Genomic DNA, 12,069 nt, shown 5'->3' with positions numbered 1-12,069 from the left:
TTTGTGATAGGGTTTGCTTTCAATCTCACGTATACAACTCAACTCAACTCAACTAAGCCTTTGTCCCAAACTAGTTGGGGTTGGCTAATGAATACTTTAGAAAATTTTTTATGAAGAAGGTGAAAGGATCTACCCGACTCAAATTGACTAAGTCTAATCTTGGCATTAGTTGAGTTCGTCTACATGGATCATTTTCAATCCTCACGCATATATCTTTTTTATTCTCTTTAATGAATTCTGGTAGGGGTCCTGCCTAACCTCAGCTTACCCATCAGAGAGAGAGAGAGAGAGAGAGAGAGAGAGAGAGAGAGGTCTGATAATTTTTCACTAACAAACTCATTCTAAGTGTTGGGGTTCCACACAAAAAACAATTATCCCACATGGGTAAAAACATGTGGATATGGATGGGCTATAAGGGAATGAGCACCCTCCCTCTAGCGGCTAGCTTTTAGGGGTGAGTTTTACCCAGTTAAAATTCCCAACAAATTAGAGCTCAGGGCATGGTAACCCCTGTTTGCCTCCTAAGGTGGGAATGTCCCACATTGCCACCGCATGAGAGAGAGGGGGTGATGACTTTGTCATCATTGCTTGCACGTGGAGGGGGAGATTGTTGGGGTTCCACACAAAAGCAAATAGTCCCACATCAGATAAGTGAAATGGATGGGGACGGGTTACAAAGGAATGTGAACCCTCCCTCTAATGGCTAGCTCTTAGGGGTGAGTTTTACCTGGTTAGATCCCCTACACTAAGTTTGTGATTTTTCACTATTACCAACTAAAAAATGAAGTTTGTTAGGTTTTCACTGTCACCAACTGGAAAATGACCATCAACATTAGATGTTGAGCACATCACTTATGAGGAAGTGGTTTCGATAAGGATACCAACTCCCCACTTCCTATCACGTTACGGTTTTGCAAACCGTATAAGACGTGAAATCCAGTTTCTCGTGGCTTTGAAAAGCCCAAAAATATAAAGACTCTAAAATAGGCTTTTTATTAGTACTTTGTAGAGAGCAAAAGTGAGAAATCTTTGTACATGAGAGAGAGCAGTTTCTCTTCAAAGGGTTGGTTCTTTTCTTGTAAAGGGTTGTTCTTAGGTTTTCTATTTGAGAGGGTGTGTGTACTCTGTAATTTTCTTCCTGATTAGTGAAGAAGAAGTCTCTGTTCGTGTCCCCGTGGATTAGGCATATTGCCGAACCGCATAAAATCTTGTTTGTAGTTTTATTTCTTTTCTACTTTATATTTTTGTTATCAATCTTGAGGACCGCTGCGTACTCTAACATTAGATTTTCTTCATAGAGATAAGTGATGACCGTGATTTTCAAACACACACCACCGACAATATCCAGGAAAGCCATTTCGCGGCTTACTTTTTCAAGAGAGCCACATTCTCTCATTTTTTTAGCAGATTTTGTCTTAATTCATCTGATGTTCTCTCGTGTAAAAGTCAGCAACGAAACAGCTCTCCGCTCAATTGCTAGCAAATGAAAAGTCTTTCTCGAAATTGCAAGTTGCTAGCAATTTCGAGGAAAGCCGTTTCGTGGCTGACTTTTTCTAGGGAGAATAGACACAGTTTTTATTGTTTCTAGAAAGGGAATTGCTAGCGTCCATCGATTGTCTCCATTCACGAGGTGGCGGGTCTGAATTGCGACAGACCAGCTGCAAAAAGCCTTTTGCGATCGAGCTTACCAAATCCCTTCTAGAAATGATAAATGCGTTTGGACAAGCAAACTTTTGTCATTGTTTGACACGAGCAAACAACATTTGTAAGGTCTATAATAGCTATATGTAAAGGGAAATGACGTGGGAGGGGGGGGGGGGTATCATTCCGCTAAGTAAATTGACGTCTCTAAGGTATTTAATAGCTACCGAGAAATGTACTTGCATATGATATTTAATAGCTATAAAGAAATTCATATTTATAAGGTATATGGTAGTTAAAACAAACTTTATATTTATAATTTTTAAATACATTTATGAGTGTAAAACAATTATGTAAGGTCCAAATGATGCCTCTATTCACGAGGTGGTTGGTCTGACGTGCGACAGACCAGCCGCAAAAAGCCTTTTACGATGGACGCTAGCAATTCCCATTTATGGAACATTAATTATTATAGCCACAACTGGCATTAGACCTGGCAAACGGGTGGGTCGGGTCGCGGGTCACGCGGGTGCGGGTCACACGGGTTGCGGGTCAAAATGACCCGCATTCCTACGGGTCAGCAACCTGTGACCCGTACCCAGTGCGGGTGGGTCGGGTCAACCCCCGGGTTGACCTGCAATTTTTTCCAAAAGAAGTGTTTTTATTGGGCGGTGATAAATTCACCCCCTTCTATGTACAAATTCGCCCCCTAATTTTCAAAATGGACTGTACAACCTACACCATAGGATAATCCAAACCGTCCATTTGGTGGACCACACCATAGGATGATCCAAACCGTCCATTTGATGGGCCACAACGTAAATAGATCGTTCCCCAAAAATCATTTACTTCGATGAGTAAAGAACTTTTTTTTTGGGTGAGTAAAGCAAAACCAGTAGAAGATCCAAAAAAAAATCAGGATATTGAGAAATTACAAGCATCAAGAGTCTCAAAAGCTTATCAAAAGCAATCATAAAAACCAACTTATTACTACAATCTTGATATGGAAATTGGCCAAGGAAAGAAAAGAAAAGAAAACAGTGAGAGAAGTTGCGGAGGTCGTCAACGAGTGGAGAAGCTCACCGGAATTAGGCAAAGATCGCCAAAGGATATGATTGTCGGAATTGGTGGGTGGAGTTGTTGGATTCCGGCGAGGGATGCCGAAAAATGGAGATATCCCGAAAATGCACAAAACTCTCTTCTCTCTTCTCTCTCTCTCTATCTCTCTCTCTCTCTCTCTCTCTCTCTCTCTCTCTTTATTTCTCAAAAGAAGATGAAGGAGGTTGGCCGGATCGAAGAGAAAACCCTAGCTCCCTTTGTTACAGTTCTTCTTCTTCAGTTCTCCTATCACAGAAATAAAAATCCTAACTCTAAGAGGATTAAAAGAGAAAACCCTAACTCCCTGTTTTTTTGGCTTTTGATCTTTTAACCTCGACCTTTGATTTTTCATCCTTTTAAATGAAAATGGAAAAGTTAAAAAAATTCAAAAGCCACAAAACCCGCGGGTCAACCCGACCCGACCCATGTTTTGGCAGGTTGGGTGACCCGCGGGTCGACTTTCACGGGTCAAGAAAATTCCAACCCGCGCCCGCAAATTTGTGGGTGGGCAGGGTCGACCCGCGGGCATGGGTCGGGTTTGCCAGGTCTAACTGGCATTAATTATTGGCTGTGTTCTACAAGAGTGAAAAATAATGTGCCCAATCCTATCAAAATATGTGTAAAATGGTGGGCCCCATCCCACGAACAGGCTTGGGTGGAGATAGTGGGACCCACCCCATCCAAACATGAGATAAAATGATGGGGGGCACCCAATGCATGGGTTTGAGTGAGAGTTGGGGTGAACCCGGTCGGCCCTACCCTATGCATAGATTTGGGGCGGGGATCCATCATTTACAAGTTACAGCACATGTTTTGATAAGGTGAGGCCCATCATTTTACACCCAGGCATAGCATGAGCGGTTCACACAATTTATAGGTGGACCCACCCTATCAAAACATGGTACAAAATGGTGGGCCTACCCTATCCACTCATAGACGTAAAATGGTGGGCCCTACTATAAAAAAAAACGGGGTATAAATTGTGTGGACCGCTCATGCTATGCCTGGGTGTAAAATGATGGGCCTCACCTTATCAAAACATGTGTTGTAACTTGTAAATGATGGACCCCCCCCCCCCCCCCCCCCCCCACCCATGTGTATGAATAAAGTGTAATCCACTGTAGCAAAAATTCCAGTATTTCCATGTAAAGAAAACAAATGACAAAGGAACGAAGCATGTTTATTTCCAATAGGTAGAGTGGGACACACTTCATAAGATGATGTGAACCGCTCAATTGTTGGGGCACAATGACAGTGGTTGTAGTCCAAAAATCATGACCATAACTCCATAAGAAGGTTTTTAGTCGGTGAGGCCTATGTTCTCATTCGGAGAAACCTCACCCGTGTCTTACTTGGCTCTCCGTACCTTTCTTCTTCTACTGCGTGTTACTTTCATGTCACTTGTTCTTCTTTCCTTTCCTGTCTCTGCCTTGCCTTGCCTTGCCTTAGAGTAAGGGCAATAGTCAACATCATCCCAGTGTTTAAAAATGCGGATGCGATGCGGAACGCGGGCAGAGAAAATCCTTGTCTACTCGACGCGGAACACGGTTGAGGCGGCCGAGAACGCGATTGATGCGGCTAAGTCGGATGAGTTGTATTTTTTATAAATAATAAATGAAAAAGAAAAGGATTTATGTAACTTCTTTTAGTTAATTTTAATGAATTGACTACTTTAGTGAATATTAGTCAGATTGATTATTTTACAGAATATAGATTTTTTTAGTAAAAGATTTATCTAACTTTAAAAAAAAGCACTTGGTATAAGTTAGGAAGGAGACCGGATACACACAACATAGGATGATCCAATGATCTAAACCGTCCTTTTGATGGGCCACAACATAAACAAGTTGTGCCTAATAAAACATTTCAATAGGATGATTCTAGCCCTTGGTGTGACCCATCAAATGGACGGTTTGGATCATCCTATGGTATGGTCAATATAACTCTTTTTTAAGAAACTTTTAGCCAAATGATATAGCACATGACTATTACTAATTTACAATACTCGATGCACTATCAAATTCAAATTCGAATGTGCAAGACAAACTTTGGGGTGGCATTATTAAAATAGGGCACTGCAGTATTAACAAATGGGAAAAGTGTCAAATTTGGCAGGAGAGAGAGAGAGAGAGAGAGAGAGAGAGAGAGAGAGAAGACAACATACTAGCTGAGAAATTAAACCAAGTAGCAACACCATAAATGAGAAATTAATACCAATCTTTCAGATAATCAATAACCTACTAGCAAAAATGGTTTGATGATAAAACAAAGGTTGTCAAGCTTTTGCAGATTGAATGAGAATCAACATTGACCCAAATTTATAGGTATGGTTTTTTTTACAGAGATCTTCTTTTCTTTTGAATAACAAGCAGTATTTTGAAAGATTAAAGGTCCGAGGAGTCATGGTCTATGGATGGGCAAAAATGGTTGCCAAAGTCGATCACATCTAGTAAAAGGATGGATTCTTGTTTGACTAGGTATGAACTCGACTGAGATGGCGCAGACTCGCCCGAGTCTGTAACTCCATGACGCGGTTACCACCATTCCGCGTTGACTCGGCCGAGTTCCGAGCCGAGTCAACGAGTTTTTAAACACTGCATCATCCTATTGGAAATGATTTTTGGGAGTATAGCCTACTTACAAATGAGGAGTTAGGATCATCTTAAGAAGTGGGCCCACTGTACATTTTGGATCATCTTGAATCCCCCCGGACTTACCTGATGCACCTTGTGTGTGGCCATTGCGTGCATCCGTAGGGAATAGTCCTACTCCCGAAGAGTGTGGGACACCCTGCGTCATATATATAAAAAAAAAAACCTTTCCCTGGGAATTGATATATATGCCCCCTTTTTTTACTTGGAAGAGCACCCTCTAGTGTATTCATGAATCATGACTATTCTTTAACACTAGAGAGGGCTGTCTTAGGTTAAAACATGGAGTGAATATATCATTTCCCTTTCGTTTTTCCTCCCACGTGTGTCGGCAAGTTAGTATTCATAATGGGGCCTACCGTACGAGCGGTTTCGATTGTAGGGCGCAGGTAGGGGTGGCAATGGTTCGGTTTCGGTTCGGTTTGACCCCCAAACCGAACCGAACCGAAATTTGAATCGGTTTGGTTTTACCAAACCAAAACCGAACCAAAACTGAATTTTCGGTTCGGTTTCGGTTCGGTTCCACCAATTTTGCCACCCTTTACTCATAATAATTGCAAATATTCGGTTTCGGTTCGGTTTGATACCCAAACCGAACCAAACCGAAATTTGAATCGGTTTGGTTTAACCAAACCGAAACTGAATTTTCGGTTCAGTTTCGGCTCGGTTCCGGTTCGGTTCGGCCAATTTTGCCACCCCTAGGCGCAGGCATAGATTGATATTTTAGGTTAAAAGAATGGGCAATTCTTCCATGCCGTAACCCTACCAGAAGGGGAAGAGCTGTACATACTCCCTCCACCTATCAACGACTTTGACCACTACTTTTCCAACTTCGACTCTCTCTCTCTCACACACACACACATTCAAACACGCAGAAAAACATTACATAAAACCCAAAAAAACATTTTATAAATCAGAACTCTCAAGGATTTGTAATATTCTCAAGCGACTTTATAATCAAATGGATTTAGTTTTCTTACTCGAAGAAGAAGGTTGCACCACCTTCCTCAGGACAGTTGGCCAAACCCTTGGCTGCACCTACATTTGCTTATGGTTTTATCATCCTCCTCCATCCAAGTATAAACAAACACATTCTCTCTCTCTCTCTCTCTCTCTCTCTCTCTGTCACTTTTCTCTACAACTCATGTTTCTTTTGTTTTAATCAGCCTTTTTTTATCAAAGGGGGGATGGTATAGAGATGAAAGCAACCAACTGAGCTCGTCCTCCGCCGGCAGCAGTGGTCGAAGGCTATTCGATTCCTACCTCCAAACCTGTTTTAGCACTGAAACTGGGTACCTTTATTATATTCTTCAACTGGGTTGAATGCATTTTGATAGGTTTTTACTGATTTATGTTTCAACTCTTACAGCTGCATTCCAGGATTGGCTTTAAAAGGAGGACTGGTTTATTTAGAGCTACATGACTCAGAAATTTTGAATTTGGCTTTGATTGAACTTCAGCAACAGTTCTATCAGGTAAACTTCTAAGAGAATGAATGAATTAAGGGCCTCTTTGGATGCCACCAAAACTAGTTCATATTTGCTGATACTATTTAATTTATTCTTATTTGCAAATAATCATTTTTAACTTGAAAACAATTTGCATGTAAGAATAAATGAAAAATTGCAAATAATTTTAGAGTTATTTGCATTAAGTTATGCTTTAATGTTTGCGGGATGCTTATCTTTGTGTTCTTGTGATTTTTTTACAGGAAGCAAGTATTAAGGTTTGGTACAAAACCTGAGCCTTTTTCTTTGAATTTGATTCCTGATGTTTCATTAAGAAACAATGAAAAGAGATCATTAATGTTTTTCTTTAAGACAGACTGTTGTGTTGATGGCATGTGGAAGTGGAGAGATCGAGCTGGGCTGGTCGACTTCAAATCACGTATGAAGCTAATTCTCTTACTCCCCATGGATTTTTCATGAATACTGACTTTAATCAAATGAAGTTATTCTAGAAAACATGTTAATTTTATGTGCCTTTTGTTTTGAAACTTCTTGGACAGTTTAACATGGAACTAGAGATGGTCAATTTGTTTACTGAAATCCTTCAACAGTCCCAATTCGGAGAACCATGCATACCCGATCAGAGTAGACCATCTTCTTCTTCTTCATCAATGAGGTCACCCTTGGTCGGCAGCCCGGACTACTCGTCCCTTTTCGTTAACCTCGCAAGCACCTCTTATAAGCCCCAACCAATCATGGAAACATTTTATGATCAAGCAACCAGGCCAAAATCAACTGTAATTCCCTTTTGCGGGCAAGCTTACAGCCGAGACCTGAATGTTCAATTTCCACCACTAGGAAGGGATGAGGAGGCAATGACAAGAGCCATGCTTTCCGTACTCTCTTCGCATTCTTCTTCTTCTTCTTCTTCGTCCATCTCCCAAACACAACAAATCCAAACCTACCGAGACCAAGTAAGCGATAGTGGAGAAGCTTTCAAGCCTTACGTGTCAGCTCTTCGCCCCATGAAAGAAATGAAGCCCAATTCAAGTGGCCAAAACATGATTAAGAGGGCATTCACCATATTGGGAAGGATCCATATGGAAAGAATGGGAACCCAAGTGCAAGAAACCCTTCTGACGGGCAATCGCTTGCACCATGTGGTATTAGAACGGAAGCGAAGGGAGAAACTCAATGAACTCTTTGAGAAGATAAGATTGCTACTTCCTCCAGGAACCAAGGTACTTGTATAGTTTGTATTGGTACTTAGAAAATTCTCCCAAAATTTCTTGAAAAAATCCCAAATTTGTTATGATCCTTTTTATTTTTATTTTTAAAAAACCCCAAGTACTTAAAAATTCTAGCATTGGTTGGATGCTAGAATCAATTCCGACCAATAATTCAGTTATGATTTTAACAGAAAGACAAAGCATCTGTACTCTCCAGCGCTATAGAACATTTGAGTTCTTTGGAAGCTCAAATTTTCAAGATGATGGAGAAGAAACGCTCGCTAGAGGCACGGCTTTTGCCTGAAGAACGGGCTTATGAAGAAGTTGGTGTGACGAATGAAAGAGTCGAACTGCGATTTGTTGAGGCCTCCGAATCATCATCCGAAGAGCGACAAATTGATCTGCAAATTGTAGTCAGGGAAAGTGTTTGTGATACAACGGATTTGGTTATTCGGGTACTTGAATACTTGAAACATATGGACAATGTGAGTTTAGTATCCATTGAAGCAGACACCCAGCTGCAACAAACGAATCAGCTCAACCGAGCAGCAACGTCAAGATTGAGAGTTAAGGTAAGATAATTTGGTAATTTAATGTTGTATTAAACTATTAATACGCTTACTGTAAGATTTTCTAATCAGTAGATAATACCACATAAAGAATTGATAGGATGCATAGCTTATACACCAAGCATTCAGTGTATGAGCTATTCAACACAATCAGGTGGTGCTGATGATTAAGGCCCAACCAAGCATATATGTTTTGAACTAGAGAATATGGTGGGGGCTCCCATCACCACCATGTGATGTCGATTTCATTCTTGTGAAAAGCACATGCTACAAAAATGTTTTGTTGTATAAGTTATACACCTATTATTCATGTACAGCCGAAAGAGACTTATACTCTTGCCTTCTTTTAGGGAAATATATATATTTTTGAAAATGCTTTTAGGGATATATATATATATATATATACACACACATTCTCCTATCCATGGTTTTAAATTTAGACCGAAATCCGAAATTTTGGATTTCCGTCAAGACCGAAACCGAAATTGGCGAAACGTATAGAATTTCTGAAATTTCGTCAACTTCAGCCCAAGAAATCGACATTTCGTGCGTCTTTACCAAATCTCAGGATTTCGGCTGAAATTTCGGTTTCAGCTAGGTCCGAAATTTGTGCCGAAACCGAAATTTCAAACCATTCTCCTATCCACAACCCTAAAAAATTATATTTACTGCTTTTTTGTTCTTTTGGAGTTTACCAGTGTGTGGTGGTTGCTAGTGAGCAAAATGAATTTTGTCATTTATCTAATAATTTCCTAAATAGAATTACAAAACCCTATTGGTATCTCATTGATTGGTCCCATAATATGAATCTTTGTTTTGGGGAAATGATATATTCACCCCTATTTTTTACTTTGGACAACCCCTGTAGTGTAAAAGAGTAGTAATAAATATACTAGAGGGGGCAGTCCCAAGCAAGGTTTTAAATTTCGTCCGAAATCAATATCGGATTTCGGTCGAGACCGAAATCGAAATGACCGAAATCGTCTAAACATACATTATTTCGGTCGAAATTTGAGGAAAAATATTATTATTTTAATCCTTTACCAAATTTCGGTAATTTCAGCCCAAAATTTCGAAATTTCGACCCCTTTTAGCAAATTTTGACTGAAATTTCGGTTTCGGTGGGACCGAAATATACCCCGAAACTGAAATTTAAAACCCTAGTCCCAAGTAGGGGTGGCAATGGTTCGGTTCGACCCCGAAACCGAAACTGAATTTTTGGTTTCGGTTTCGGTTCGGTTCTGCCAATTTTGCCACCTCTTACTCATAATCATTGGAAATATTTGGTTTCGGTTCGGTTTGGGGATCAAACCGAACCAAACCGAAATTTGAATCGGTTTGGTTTAACCAAACAAAACCGAATTTTCGGTTCGGCCAATTTTGCCACCCCTAGTCCCAAGTAACAAAATGGGGCGAATGTATCACTTCCCTTGTATTTTATCTGGAAGATTGAATAGTGCAAAGTTGCCAAACTTGGTTGCTTTCTACCGGTAATTTTTCAAAGCTGAAGTTCGAAAAACTGCTTTTTTATTGCAGAATATTTGGCTATTTGGCTACCCATATCCAAATATTTGTCAAATTAACGACTGAAGTAAGGAAATTTTTTTTTTCTTAGGCATGATTTTTTATGACCGAAGAAAGAAAACGCAAGTCTAATTTGATTTGAAAATGATTGGAAAGTGATATGTGGCGTGCTATTACTTTTGTTGTAGACGAGAGAATGGGACGAGCAGTCGTTCAAGGATGCGATGACCAGGGCCATTGATAAAGATCGAAGATGATGAGCAGGTCAGATCTTAGGCCTCTTACCATGAAGTACGGAGTTTTCATGTCGGCTATATTGACCAGGGGAAAGGAAGGCTGCAGAGAAGAATTCCTTTTTTATGTTCATAGATTGAAAAGGCGGAAAGAGAAAGATTTCCTAGTCATCAAGGATTAGTTACCCTTTTTTTATGTTAAGAGAACCATAGATGAATGATTTTGTTACCCTTTTTTTCTTGTTATTGTTTCTCTTTCTTGTTATTGTAATCAATGTTTTTGTTGATGGAAATAAAATAGTCTGAGACTTGGGTTTGACACTCACAGACTGGATGCTAATTATATACTTAAATGACGTTTTAATTATCAAAGCAAGGCCTATGGATAGTAATTCCCTATATTATTATATGAGGAAGTCTAAACTGAAGGGAGCCCTCGCAAAACAAGGGTGAAAGCACCATCATGTTTGACTTTTCAGCCGTTATTAATGCATGATAGTGATGTGTAGCTAATAGGAGAGCCCTTTCACCCCTTTTTGCAAGGGCTCCCTTCAGTCTAGAATTGCTCTTATATATAATATCTTTTCTTTTTGGACTGCTCATCTCAATGGAGGCAATGAACGAGAAACCTTATTTTCATGTCATTTTTAATGAGAACAGGTCTCACCGTGTCAGTTTTAGGAAGAAGAAAGAAAAAGTCTTCATTAGTGCTCTCTAATTTAGTAAAACTATACATTTATTTTATTGCAATTTCATTTTTTAAATTTAAAAAAGACTCCGACCCGGTTTCATTTAAAAAACCTAAAAAATACGGCTTAGTAACGGGTCTGTACAAGATGATCACCTCACTTGAATGCATTATGAATAATCTAGGTTAGTTAAATATGATGTTGAATGAATGAATCATCACTTACATTCTTGATTTTTTAACTTTTGTAAAAAAAATCATCACTTACATTAAGCCTTAGAAATTTTAAACCCAATTTTTGGCCTCTGGGCTCGCAACTTTTGCCTAAGGCTCCATTTCTTTCAGTGCAAAATGTGCTTAAAACAAATTTTATGTTCATTATTAAGTGAAAAATATGCATAAATTTTTTATAACACCCCCCCTACCTCTAGGACCCTAATAGAAATTTAGTTATAAAGCCATAAAGGGCCATGTGTGAAATGGAAAAGTACTAAGTTCCTCCCATTAGATATGGCTACAGTTATGAATTGCACCCGGTCATATAAGACTAGTAAGCATCTTAAACAAACATGTGTGAAATGGAAAACTACCAACTTCACTTTCATATATGGAAAGTTCCGATCATTATGGAAAGGGCATAAAGGGCATGAATTATGTTTGCGCACAAGGAATAATAAATTATGGAAAATACCTCCCCTTAGATATGGCTACATTTATGAATTGCACCCGGTCATATAAGACTAGTAAGCATCTTAAACGAACGTGTGTGAAATGGAAAGCTACTAACTTCACTTTCATATAACAATGTTTCTAACCCATCGATCTGCAGTGGGCCCAATATATAGTGCAATGCAAATAATTTGATCATCCAAACCATTCATTTGTTGGACCACAGTGTAAATTTGGCTGTCCCAAAATTAACCTCTATAGGAAGATCCTAAGTTTCTTCTAACCCATCGATCTGTAGTGGCATATATGGAATCATGTA

The 12,069-nt window shown here is 39.5% G+C and overlaps 1 protein-coding gene across 1 annotated transcript; it reads left to right on the top strand.

Annotated features, from left to right (window-relative positions):
* Positions 1-6,351: 6,351 nt before the first annotated feature.
* On the top strand, positions 6,352-8,986 carry LOC143891979 (putative transcription factor bHLH041). The gene is made up of 7 exons (XM_077396462.1): positions 6,352-6,467; positions 6,760-6,865; positions 7,102-7,116; positions 7,215-7,277; positions 7,399-8,079; positions 8,259-8,639; positions 8,954-8,986. Exons 1-7 carry the CDS (start codon positions 6,352-6,354, stop codon positions 8,984-8,986), a joined length of 1,395 nt encoding a protein of 464 aa, XP_077252577.1.
* The last annotated feature ends 3,083 nt before the right edge of the window (positions 8,987-12,069 follow it).

Source organism: Tasmannia lanceolata, unplaced genomic scaffold (genome assembly GCF_043159265.1).
Source record: "Tasmannia lanceolata isolate RefF3 unplaced genomic scaffold, GAP_Taslan_0.1 ptg000015l, whole genome shotgun sequence".
NCBI lineage: Eukaryota > Viridiplantae > Streptophyta > Magnoliopsida > Canellales > Winteraceae > Tasmannia > Tasmannia lanceolata.
Note: the sequence above shows the minus strand (reverse complement) of the source record. Positions and strands in the feature narration are given on the sequence as shown.

Excerpts from the sequence above, each read along its gene's own strand:
- LOC143891979 (XM_077396462.1), top strand. The coding sequence starts at position 6,352 with ATGGATTTAGTTTTCTTACTCGAAGAAGAAGGTTGCACCACCTTCCTC. Across the intron at positions 8,080-8,258 it reads TACTTCCTCCAGGAACCAAG|AAAGACAAAGCATCTGTACT; the intron begins GTACTTGTATAG and ends TGATTTTAACAG. Across the intron at positions 8,640-8,953 it reads CGTCAAGATTGAGAGTTAAG|CCGAAAGAGACTTATACTCT; the intron begins GTAAGATAATTT and ends ATTCATGTACAG.